This window comes from Heteronotia binoei, chromosome 1, assembly GCF_032191835.1.
Source record: "Heteronotia binoei isolate CCM8104 ecotype False Entrance Well chromosome 1, APGP_CSIRO_Hbin_v1, whole genome shotgun sequence".
Classification (NCBI taxonomy): domain Eukaryota; kingdom Metazoa; phylum Chordata; class Lepidosauria; order Squamata; family Gekkonidae; genus Heteronotia; species Heteronotia binoei.
This window is the reverse complement of record NC_083223.1, coordinates 196,052,577-196,065,473: the sequence shown is the minus strand read 5'-3', so window position 1 is coordinate 196,065,473 and position 12,897 is coordinate 196,052,577. Positions and strand designations below refer to the sequence as shown.

Genomic DNA, 12,897 nt, shown 5'->3' with positions numbered 1-12,897 from the left:
AAACTGGCAGCTACAGATACATATTTCTTTTAACATCTGGACACTGAAAATCAACTTCCCGTTAGCTTCAAGACATCTCAAGCAGAAGGTTGTATTTGGAAGGATTGTGTGTTACCAGATATTTCTGAATCTTCATCCAAAGTATCTTGAATTCTGTAACCCCCAGGGTACCAGTTCCATTGCTCTAGGATGTGTTAAGGACTAGTTTAAAATCACAGTGGTTCTCTTTTTCAAACAAACCAATAAGGTTTCATGGCACCGATAAAAATGAATGACTTGCTGAAATGTATATTGTACCACTTGGGATAAGGCAGCAATTTTTCTCCAGGCCAGTTTTGCCAGGGATCCTGGAGGATTTTTTTCTATCTTCTGAATGTGGAGCAGGTGTCACTGGGGGTATGGGAAGGGAGGTGGATTTCCTGCATTGTGTAGGGGATTGGACTAGATGATCCTGAAGGTCTCTTCCAACTCTACAATTCTATTCAGTGATTCTGTGAATCTGAACTTTCAACCACCTAGTGGAGACATGCCTGCTATGTTCAGTTTGCTTAGATAAGGTATCTTGAAGACTCTTGGATTCTCTCTTGCAGAATGATTTATTAAACTATTATAGGATCACATGGATCATGGAGGGTAGGAAGCTGCGGTCTCTTTTTTCAGTCCTACACACAGTTATTTTGCATATCCTGTTATTTATCTCTCAATGTTCTTAGAATTCTCGCCCTTTCAGGTTCACTTACCTGCAGCTTCCATCTAGGCAATAATAATATCCGTACCTTCTTAGGCTCAATAATACTGTAACAGGTGCTCCCAGACCATTCACAAGACCTCTTAGAGGCAAGTAAGGGAGCAATCCTAGCTAGGTCTATCGGGAAACATGTCCCGTTTCATTCAAGTTTGCACCCTAAGTTTCTTTGATCTTCTAGAACCTTGTTGCTGCCTTTGACCTTCCTATTGCTCCCAACAATTACATTTGGGGGAAAGGAAGGGGCAGCCAGGTAGTGTTTAGGGGTCACAAGAAGACTGAAAATGGGAGGCATTTGGATAACATCATTCTCAGTTATAGTAGGAAAACAATGTGCACATAAGGGAAATGTAGCTATTTTCCAATGGAAGGGCAGTTTGGTTTGCTGAACCCAATCGCAGATCAAACCAAAAGGAGGTATCCTATTATGAATACAGAGCAGTTGAGAGTGGTAGAGGAAGATAAGGAAGAAGGCAGTAGGTGAGGTTGTGGGAGTTTTTAGATGGGAGACTGACAAAGGATGACAAGGAAGCAAATATGATGAAAAGTAAACAACAGCAGAATGTTCTAAAATGTGAAGAATGGAACCTTCAGGTTACTGTAGAGACCAATATGTCAAAGCCCACATGGCTGGACTGGAATTTGAAGACTTTAGAAGCCCAACCCTAATCTAATTTTAGCATTCTTTGTACATGAGCACACTGTGACCTGCTGGTGCAGTAAAGCTCCTCCCTTTAGATTACAGTTCACCCTCTCTATCAGCCTGTGACTATGGCTTTTTGCCAGCCACTTGCCTACCCATCTACAATAAATTTATTCTAGCATGTTAAGCCATTTGCATTGTTAATTACTTTCCTGCAAGAGAAGGACACACTGTGAAGATTGGCAGCTCCCCCATCTTCTGAGCCATGTGGTTGGGAAGGACTGTTCCAGCTTAATAATTTATCTCTTCCCCACAGTTCTCTAGATCTCTCTGTGCACTTTCACTGTGTATAAATGGGAGAGCAACAAACAACATGATCAGAATGAGTTCTGTATAACAATACATGTAACCCCTGGCATGTCCAGCCAGGACTCAGTTTATGAGGAATTCTCAAACACCCAGGCAGAACATGAAGCACGACAGCAAGAAACCAATCATAATGGTAGGTTAGCAACAAAGGGTTAATGTCCTTGCCATACCAAACTGTTTAGATGTGCACTCTGTGTTTTGTGCCCAGCACAAATGAAGACAGATGCACCAGGAAAATGAGACATGTAAATCTTGCCTTATCTAGTCTAAATGTTCACAAGGGAAATCCAGGAGTGACATTTAAAGGATACATCTAAGAGGCTGATCATCTCCCTGCAGGTGTTTATGCCAAATCCATCACTTTTAATGTCTGTTCCTATACAATAAAAAAGAAGCACAAAACAAAGTTAGACAATATTTATCTGCATCCCATGGAAATACTAGGAAGTCATCTTTGTGCATGGTTAGCCTTTGTGGTTAAAATGAATATAGTCCTGTTTCTGCCAGATCATTGTAAAGGCAAATGTATGTCTCACACAGGGAAGATTGAAGGGTTAATTCATAAGAACGCTTTAGCACAACAAGATGTGGGTGACTGGTCACACATTGATTTTGTGCCCAAGCAGTCATGTTGATGTTTTACCATGCTGCGGTTCATGACTCACTACAGTAAAATTTGTGAAAGGAGAGGTGGAAACTGAGGGGTGGCAGGACATAATCTAAATATATGGACAACCAGTCAGGTGACTGCTGTACTGTTTATTCCTTACTTCCCCATGAATTTATAGATTAAAAGGTTGTATGAACTGGTCATATGGTCTAATAGTGGAGGAAAAAAATAGTCACAGATTTCCATGTTGAGCTCTTTTGCTAAGGTACCATTGTACAAAGAATAAAAAACTAAGAGTTTTTTCTTGAATAAGGTGAACTTAGGACTAAGCTACGCATCACAGTTTTTAACAAGTCTTTGTTCCCTGAACCCAGCTTGCTGTCACCTCAGTCACATAGCAGCTGTAGGGAATGTTGCTTTTAAAGCCTACAGGAGTTGATCTGACTCCTGAAAGGCCATGGAAGGAGGAGGGGGTTCCCACCTGCCCCCCCACCTTTCTGAGCTGAACTGGACTCAGTGGAGAGTTATTTATATAATTTTTGAGCTGCACATGGAGCATTTGAGCACTGTATAGCTTCAAAGTTATGCAAATAACTCCCTATGTTTAGCCCTCAGCACGAAGCTCAGATAGTTTCTTCTTAAGCAAAGAGTCTAACCAGACACTACAGCAGATGCATGCCTGGTACCAGCCCACATCCCCCTTATACTAATACCCTGTAACATTAGCAAAAGGTGTGCATGATGGGACAAAAACAATAAACCCACATTTGACCATATGTTTGAAGAATAATAATGTACAGAACAGATAGCCAGTTTCTTCAGTGTGGATGGGGGAAGGGAAAACAGCTATTCCCTAGTTAACTAGTTGGGAATAGCACCTCCTACTAGTAAAGATATCACACAGTTCACTCCCTCTTGTGCACACTGACATGGGACTTTAAAAAGCTTCCCAGAACCAAAAGGTCTCAGGATATTACTGAAGTCTCTGCTTGTTTATTCCTGATAAAAGTGCCAGCTAATGGAGGAAGCCTGAAAGCTGCACTGCTTTGGCCTGGCCAGTGACACTCTTAGGATTTCCTCCCAGGCTTGCTGGTGCCTTTCCTGCTGCCTTTCATGCACCTTCTGACAGATGTAGGCTGAGAGCCCTGAGCCATCCACACTAGTTGTACATTCAGCTCCTGCTGTTTTGCAGCAACAAAGTTTACAACATGCCTTGGTTTTACATCAAAAACCATTACTTCACCAATGGAAATAAGTCATGATCCATAAAAAAATAACAAATCAAATGCACATCATTATGCATGTGGTATGCTGTGAGTGGCCACAACTCAGGTGTCTGTATGTGTTTATTTTCAGCCAAAAATTGGTCCCTAAAGCAATTTATGAGAATCAAAGTACAATAATATAACATTCAATAAAATTGTTCCTTGGGGAGGAAATTTTCAGCTTGCTCTTTTGTCCTTCTCCTTTGATGGCACCTAGAAGCTGGAAACTGGGGAACTGAGGTGTGACTGTATCCAGCCACAGTGGAGAGGTCCTAGCTGCCTCCTGATCTCCCTCTGATGACCCCACTGAAGGAAGCTGGACTATGCAGAGAAAGGTGGAGCAAGATCAGGGCATAGCCAGGATTTTTTAGGTTGGGAGGCTTTTTAAAAATTCAGGGGGCACCTGACTTTTTAAAAGCCCCCCAACCTATAAAGGTGGGGCTGGCAAGCTGGGTCTTGCAAGAAGCAGGGAGACCACAGCCGCCTCTCTCTCCCCTCCTGCTCCTGAGCAGGAGGGGAAAGAGAGGTGGAGCCAGGAGGCTGGCTCTCTATGCTTCTTGCAGCCAGCTGGCTTCAAGAAGCACAGAGAATCACTGCTTCTCGCTTTCCCCTCCTGCTCAACTGAACAGGAGGGGAAAGAGAAGTGAGACCGGCAGGCTGGCTCTGTACGTCTCACTGCCAGCTAACTACAAGAAGTAGGAAGACCACCACTGCATCTCACTTTCCCATCCTGCTTGGCTGAGCAGGAGGGGAAAGAGAGGCAGGGCCCGCAGGCTGGCTTTCTGTGAATCTCACAGCCAGCTGGCTGCAAGAAGCATGGAGAACTGCCAACTCTTGTTTTCTCCTCCTGTTTCACTGAGCAGGAGGGGGAAGAAAGGCAGGGCTGGCAGGTCAGCTCTCCGTGCTTCTCACAGCAAGCCAGCTGCACGAAGCAGGGAGACCACCACCACCTTTCCCATGCTGCTTAGCTGAGCAGGGGGTGAAAGAGAGGTGGGGCTGGCAGGCTCAGTCTTCCTGCTTCTCACAGCCAGTGGGCTGTAGGACGCACGGAGACCTGCTGCCTCTCACTCTCCCATCATGCTTGGCCAAGCAGGAGGGGAAGGAGAGACACAGGGTTGGTTTGAGGCCCTGAGTTGGGGGGCATCTGTCATAAGTCAGGGGTGCAGCCCCAGGGGGCCCCCGATAGCTACAGGCCTGAGCAAGATTCATGGATGCGTATGTTGGCAGATTAATTAAAATAGCAACAGTGTACAACCTGATTAAGGAATAGATAAAGATTTATTTAGAAGAAGATAGAAGATATTGGCTTTATATCCCACCCTCCACTCCGAATCTCAGAGTCTCAGAGCGACTCACAATCTCCTTTATCTTCCTCCCCCACAAAAGACACCCTGTGAGGTGGGTGGGGCTGAGAGGGCTCTCACAGAAGCTGCCCTTTCAAGGACAACTTCTGCCAGAGCTATGGCTGACCCAAGGCCATTCCAGCAGATGCAAGTGGAGGAGTGTGAAATCAAACCCGGTTCTCCCAGATAAGAGTCCACACACTTAACCACTACACCAACTAATATACTTGATAGAAAAGAGGAGAGACAGAGATAGGTTCCTAACCACATCTCTATCAAAGACAGAGAGTAGACTAAGTGTGGAACTTCCAAGAAGGAGGAGGAAATTGCCCTAAGAGAAACAATTTAGAGACAGACAAGGAATGACACTTATAAGGAGAGAAGGTGCTGACCTCACTATCCTATCTAACAATCTTCTCGCTGCCCCCTGTAGGGTCTTCTCTTCTTTTTTGAACACCAGACATGGTCTTTTCCAAAGGGTATGTCTTCTTTATAGAACAGTCTAGAGCAGTAGAAGAGGCCTGCTGGACCATATAAGTGATCCATCTAGTCAGGTATTCTGTCTCAGTAGTTGCTCTGGAGGACCAGTAATAGGGGATAGCGGTTGAGCCTTCCCTAACATTGCCTCCTGGAACTGGTATTCAGAGGTTTACTGCCTCTGAATATGGAGGTTTCCTTTAGTCACAATGACTAGTAGCCACCAATAGATCTATCCCCCATAATATGCTTTATCCTGTGTTTTATTTTGTAGTATGTTAGAGCTTATCATTGTTGAGACACAGCAAGGCTGAACCTCATTTTGCCACATGGATATCAATCCAGATATCCCTCAGTTTGGTGTAGTTGTTAAGTGTGAGGACTCTTTCTGGGAGAAGCTGGTTTGATTCCCCACTCCTCCACTTGCAGCTGCTGGAATGGCCTTGGGTTAGCCATAGCTATCACAGGAGTTGTCCTTGAAAAGGAGTTGTCCTTGAAAGCCCTCTCAGCCCCACCCACCTCACAGGGTGTCTGTTGTGGGGGGGAGAAGATATAGGAGAAGTCTTCTTCTTCTTCCCTCTAGCCTTACCACTACTCTCCGCTGTAAACAGCATCATTTGTACCCTACTTCATGAAAAATTAGCAACTTATTGCTGAAGAAGATTTTAAGAAAGTGTAGCCCTCCACAAAAGTGTACATCCCACATATAGTAACATATTGCAACAATAACCAAGAACATGATAATAACCATACTGCCAGCTTTAATTGTAAGGATTTATGCTTGTGACTATACAACCCATCTTCAACAATCATGAAGCATTCGTTATAACTTACTCTTTGATATGACTCTGTTCAGAATTGTCTGAAGTTCATTTGCTGTCATTTCACAATCCTGCAAAAAAGGAGACAAATCAGAGATTCAACAAGCATCCAGCTTAACAGAGAGCATCCACTGTCTGAAACAAGCCCCTATCCTAGATCCCATTTGAAAAGAAAAACCTAAAGGGCTTTCTCAGCTCCAGAGTCTAGCTATCCTTGACAAGTTCAAATCCACTTCTTTGCAACTATGACCTCCAAAATGTGAGTATTTGAAATTTTTGTCATTAGATATATATGTTATTTAGGCACGGGGTGTGTTAACTACTGATAAAAGTCTGACAACAAAGTCTAGGGGTCAGCGAGTCCTACCTGAAGAGACTAGAACAAAGAGAAAGACTTGGGCTGCCTCCACACAACAGTTCTCCATGTAGCTTTCACTGCTGCCATATAGGAAAATGCATTTGCCCTGGCAATTGAGTATGTACACACCAGCTTTCCCCATATTTTCCTTGCCTGGACCCCCACAACTGCCATTCCACCCCACCATGGGAGGGCTTTTTAAAAAAAACCTATAATCACTATATGAACAGCAAGAAGGTCTAGAGTCATAATTTTTTTAAAAAGAGAAAGAAAGCTGGGAACGAGCAGATCGTGGCGACTGATTGTTATAACATTAACGTGTAATAGCAATTTTTTAAAAGATCTCCAAATGTTGAGTGGAATGGCGAGTGGAGGGAGGCTGAGGCAAGGAAAATGGTGCCAGTGTGAGTGGACCTGCAAAAGTTCATATCTCCCTATCCACAAAGCTTCCAAAAGACAATGATCCTTCCAAAAAGATCAAACCAAACCAGGTTTGGGAAAGACTGCAGCACATTGGGAGGAAACAGAATAAATACAGGACAATGTCATGTGGATGCTCCTGACAGCAGCACAGCAGTAAGGGAACCAAAACAAAGCAAAAGACCATTGGAGAACAGGCTCACTCTATTCATGCGTAATTATAGCTATAAAGAGCTCCATATTGAATATTGTGTTTAAACAATTTATTGGTAGCATATGGTTACAAAACTTAACTATTTCTTAATTTTTTTTCCTCGCATTAACCCATATGACATTTCCATCCCCCCTCCCTCCAATGTTGACTTCCCCGAGGTTATAAATTCAAAGTCAATATTAAAGGCACTTCTAACTACTAAAGTTCAATGTATATATTCTTACTACTAAAAAATTGTCCAATGTTTCTTTACTTTCCAAGTTTTCTCCATATATCCTTTAAATTTTCTCCACTCCCTTTTGAATATCTCTAAATCATAGTCTCTTAGTGTTCTAGTTAGTTTGTCCATTTCACACCACGATAAAACTTTCATGGTCCAGTCCCATTTCTCCGGTACTTTTTCTTGCTTCCAAAGCTGCGCGTATAATGTCCTAGCAGCTGATAGCAGGTACCAAATTAGAGTCCTGTCTTCTTTTGGAAATTTTTCTAATTGTAATCCAAGTAAAAACGTCTCTGCAGTTTTCTTAAAGTCATAGCCCAAAATTTTGGAGATTTCTTGTTGTATCATCTTCCAGAATTCTTTCGCTTTTTCACATGTCCACCACATATGAAAGAAAGAACCTTCATGTTTTTTACATTTCCAACATCTATCCGACATTTTCTTACTTATCTTAGCCAGTTTTTTCGGAGTCATATACCACCTATACATCATCTTAAAACAGTTCTCTTTAATACTTTGACAAGTTGATATCTTCATTGAGTTCTTCCAAAGGTGCTCCCATGCATCCATTTGTATTTCTCTGTTCACATTGATTGCCCATTTGACCATTTGAGACTTTACTACTTCTTCTTCTGTAGACCATTTCAATAATAACTTATATACTTTTGATATCAATTTTTCATTATCACCTAGCAAGACCCTTTCCAGTTCTGTTTGTTCTCGTCTAATTCCCTCTGATTTTATGTCATTTTCCATCAAGCTTTTAATTTGTTGCATTTGAAACCAATCATAATTGTTATTTAACTCTTCTGAGGTTTTTAATTCAATTTTGTCTCCTTGAATCTTAAGCAGTTGATTATATGACATTTCTCTTTTTTCTTCGGATTCAGCTGTTATTTTTATTACTTCTGCTGGCACTATCCATAGCGGTTTTCTCTCGTCCCCGTATTTCTTGTATTTTATCCAAGTACTTAGTAAAGTATTTCTGACATAATGGTGAGAGAAAAAACCATCCATTTTATTCTTCCCATAGTACATGTACGCGTGCCAGCCGAATTTATTTCCGTGAGCTTCTAACCATAAAGGTTTTTTGTCTAACAGCATTATCCAATCTTTTATCCATGTCAAACAAACTGCATCGTGATACAATCTTAGATCGGGAAGTTGGAAACCTCCTCTCTCTTTGGCATCTGTTAAGATCTTCATCTTTATCCTTGGTTTCTTTCCGGCCCAAATGAAATCAGAAATTTTCCTTTGCCATTTGTTAAATTGTTTTGCATCTTTTACAATCGGGATGGTTTGATCCATATTGAATATTTAAAGGATTTTATGCAGAGTTCTTTGCACATAGGATCTGCTGCTATAATCATTTCAGTTACGAGAAAAGCCCCATGCACATAACTCTGCAATGCGGGAGAACTGCATCTCACATAGATGTGAAAGAGGACATGGCAGCCAGACATAGAAACATGGAGCTGAAAGAGATACAAAAGGTAATCCAAACCCCTGCACAATGCAAGAAATTCACAACTACCTCCTACCACCACCTCCCATTCCCCTAGTGACCCCTGTTCTATGCCCGGGGGGGGGAGGGGGAACCCTCCAGGTTCCCTAGTCAATCTGGCATGGAGGAAAATTCCTTTCCAACCCCAGACTTGTGATCAGAATTACCTGGACAGATAAGAAAGGGCCACAAGTGATGACACTGGTTCATCCCTTCCTGCTCTCCCCCTCATAATCTGCCTAAATTCACAGAATCAGCATTGTTGTCAGATGGCCATCTAGTTTCTGCTTTAAAACCTCCAAAGAAGGAGAGCCCACCACCTCCTTTTTTACTAAGGAACCACTCTGTCAGGAAGATAGATCAAGATGGGTAGCCTTGTTAGTCTAACTGTAGCAGCAGAAAAGAGTAAAAATCCAGTAGCGCCTTAAAGACAAAAAAAAAAATTGTGGTAGGGTATGAAGAAATCTCATGCCCTGCCACAAATTTTGTTAGGATTCTTACTCTTTTCTGCTGTCAGGAAGTTCTTTCTAACATTTTGCCCCCCCCCCCCCCGATTTATAGGCTGCCCTTTCTCATAATGCGCTCAGGGCGGCTTCCAACACAGTAAAACAATCAAAACCGTTTAAAACAATTAAAATAGTTAAAACAGTTAAAACAATTTAAAATTAAAGTGGCTAAGCCACCGCTCACATTAAGGCAGCATGGATGGTGTGGACAGATCAGTGCAATCAGTCCAGGGGGGCCAGTTTAGATGGTAAGGACCTCCGTTCGCCTCAGCCATAGGCCTGGGAGAACAGCTCTGTCTTATAGGCCTTCTGGAATGATAACAAATCCGGGAGACCAAACCTCCATAGGGAGCTAATTCCACCAGGTCGGCCCAAGGCTGAAAAAGCCCTGGCCCTGGTCGAGGTAAGCCGGACATCCCTTGTGCCAGGGATGGTCAGAAGATGGTGACTGGCCAATTGTAGTGACCTCCAGGGCTCATATGGGGAGAGTGGTCCCACAGGTATGCCGGTTCCAGGCCGCGAAAAGCTTTAAATGTCAGTACTAAAATGCTGAAGCGGATCCGGTATTCAATTGGTAGCCAGTGCAGACTGTGCAGCATCAGCCCACTGCTCACCTGTGCAGGCGATTCAGAAGGCTATCGTGCTGCCACATTCTGCACCAGCTGGAGCTTCCAGATCAGCCTCAAGGGCAAGCCTGCGTAGAGCTAGTTACAGTAGTCCAACCTGGAAGTGACTGCTGCATGGATCACTGTGTCACGGGCTGGGGCCAGGCCAGGCGAAGTCCAGGGGCAGTCCAAGGTCTGTAGCTGGGTAGCAAGGAGGGTCCAAAGCGCCAAAACCGAATCACAGTCCAGGTATCGTAGGTCAGAGGTTCAGAAGCCGAAGTCAGGGGGTCCAGAAGCCGAAGTCAGAAGCCAAAGTGGATGCTAGAATGTCAGGTAAGTGACTAGTTGCTTCCACAAAGCCTTCTCTCAAAGCCCACAGCTATATAGCCCTCTGCTGTCTGTTGCCCATTTGGGCTAATTGCTGACTCAGAGGGCAGCCAGGATCCTGCTGAGACTCAAGCACCCTCACTCCTAGAAGGGCCAGAATCCTTTCAAAACTCAGGGCTCAGGAGTGTCTTGCTCGTGAGCGTGCCACCCTCCTCCGATCCCTGAGGTCCTGACGAAGGCGGTCACGCACACGAGAGGGCGAGGCAGGGGGGCTTGGATCTTCTCCAGCAGGAGGCAGGGGCACTGGTGCAGGTGGCAGGGGCACAGTTTCTTCTGCAGGCTCAGCTTCTTCTGCAGGGCCCCCAGCACCCATGACACACTGTAGCTAAGTCCTGAGGGACCAGATTGTGCACTAGTTGTTTGGCCTGCCGAAGATGGTAAAAGGCAGATTGTGCAACAGCTGTGACCTGGGCCTCCAAAGAAAGGGTGGCATACAGTATCACACCCATCAACAGATAGAGCCGGGTGTCATCTGCATACTGGTGACAACCCAGCCCAAAAACCTCTGGCAATCTGGGCAAGGGGGCGATGTTCAACATTGTTGGCGAGAGAATGGCTCCCTGTGGTACACCACACTCTAGTGGGTGACGCAGGGAGGTCTGCAAGCCAATCGCCACCCTTTGTCCCCAACCACAGAGGAAGGAGGAAAACCACTGTAAGGCAGCCCCCTAGACTCCAATTTCGACAAGGCGGTGGGTCATTAGATCATAGCTGACTGTGTCAAACACTGCTGAAAGTAATAGCAGCACTGACCCGCCTTGATCCAGATGCCTTCTAAGGTCATCTGTGAGGGAGACCAGAGCAGTCTTCATCCCATGACCAGGACGGAAGCCAGACTGGAAGGGATCGAGGACAGATATATCTTCCAGGAAAACTTGAAACTGCTCCGCCACCGCTTTCTCAATTATCTTGCCCAGAAACCGCAAATTTGAGACTGGGCAATAATTGGATATGACCAGTGGGTCTGGAGATGGCTTCTTCAAAAGATGGACAACAGGCTTCCAGTTCCCGTACTATGTCAGTTGTTGCTGGGAGATTATGGCAGAGAGTCAAGACTTTATCTGCGAAATAAGTCGCAAAGGCCTCACAGCCAATATCCAATTCCCTAAACCTTTGATTGCCTGCCAGCACCATAGTCAGTGATCGAATCGTTCTAAACAATTGGGCTGGGCGCAATTTCACAGATGCAATGGAGGCTGCATAGAAGTCTCTCTTAGCGGACTTCACTGCCTTCTCATAGACCTTCATAAACGTTCTGTAAGAAGTTCCAGACTCCTCATCATAAGATCTCTGCCACACTCGCTCTAGTCTAAGCTGCCGCTTCATTCTCTGCAGCTCCAAGATATATAAAGGAGCAAAAAGGGCACCGGGGCACAATATCGTCAATGGCCATGGGGAGCCAGGAATACCAATCCTCCACTAACTCATCTAGTGATCCACCCAGAGGCATCGGATCCTGCAGAGCCTCCCGAAGCCGCTCTGGGTCCAGTTGGCTCCGCGGGCAAGCATAAATCTGCTTGCTGCCCAAACAGGAGGTAGGCTGCAGGTCCAGTCAGATTTTCAGGGCAGAATGATCTGACCATGGAACTGTGTCAACAGCTATCAGATCTGGTGTTATCTCAGCCCCAAAGACCAAATTGAGCATATGGCCGGCCTGGTGAGTGGGAGCCGAAACAATCTGGCTGAGTCCCATTGTCTCCATGGATGAGACAAGGTCCTGTGCCTGCATGGAAGTTGCATCATCAACATGGACATTGAAATCCCCCAGGACTAGTAGTCTGGGGAAGGCCAGTGCCCAAGTCAATACAGCCTCCAGCAGGGCAGGCAGGCTCTCTGGGGGTGCAATGGGCGCCTGGTACACAACCCAGATAGCCAAACTCTCCTTGGCTTCCCATACCAGACCGACACATTCAGTGCCCATGATGTTTGGGGCAGGAAGTGCCCTGAAAGAAAAAGACTCACGAATGAGCACTGCAACTCCTCCCTCCTGACCAGTAGTCCGCGATTGGTGGAGGACTGAGAACCCGGGTGGGGTAAGCTGATTCAGGGCGACCGACTCACCCTCCCATACCCAGGTCTCTGTCACACATGCCAGGTCTATCTGTTGCTCCATTTAATTTCAATCCATTGGTTCTGGCCCAACTTTCTGAAGCAACAGAAAACAACTCCACACCATCCTCTAAATGACAGTCCTTCAATTACTCAAAGATAGCTATCATATCACCTCTCAGTTGTCTCCTCTCCTGTTTAAACATACCCAGCTCCTTCAACCTTTCCTCATACAACCTGGTCTCCAGACCCCTTACCATCTTAGTTGCCCTCCTCTGGACATGTTCCAGCTTGTCAACATCCTTCTTAAATTGTGACACCCAAAAATGAACACAATACTCCAAGTGAGGTCTAACAAGAG

General features: G+C 44.9%; 1 protein-coding gene across 1 annotated transcript in view; it reads right to left on the bottom strand.

The window, feature by feature from the left end:
• The window catches only part of CAPN8 (calpain 8), a 110,808-nt gene that overhangs the window by 29,939 nt on the left and 67,972 nt on the right, over positions 1 to 12,897 (bottom strand). Inside the window, exons 15-17 of the mRNA XM_060246064.1 lie at positions 6,287 to 6,344; positions 2,069 to 2,133; positions 116 to 184 (exon numbers count right to left, since the gene is read on the bottom strand). Of these exons, the coding sequence (XP_060102047.1) occupies positions 116 to 184; positions 2,069 to 2,133; positions 6,287 to 6,344 (192 nt within the window). The remainder of the gene's footprint in view (positions 1 to 115; positions 185 to 2,068; positions 2,134 to 6,286; positions 6,345 to 12,897) is intronic.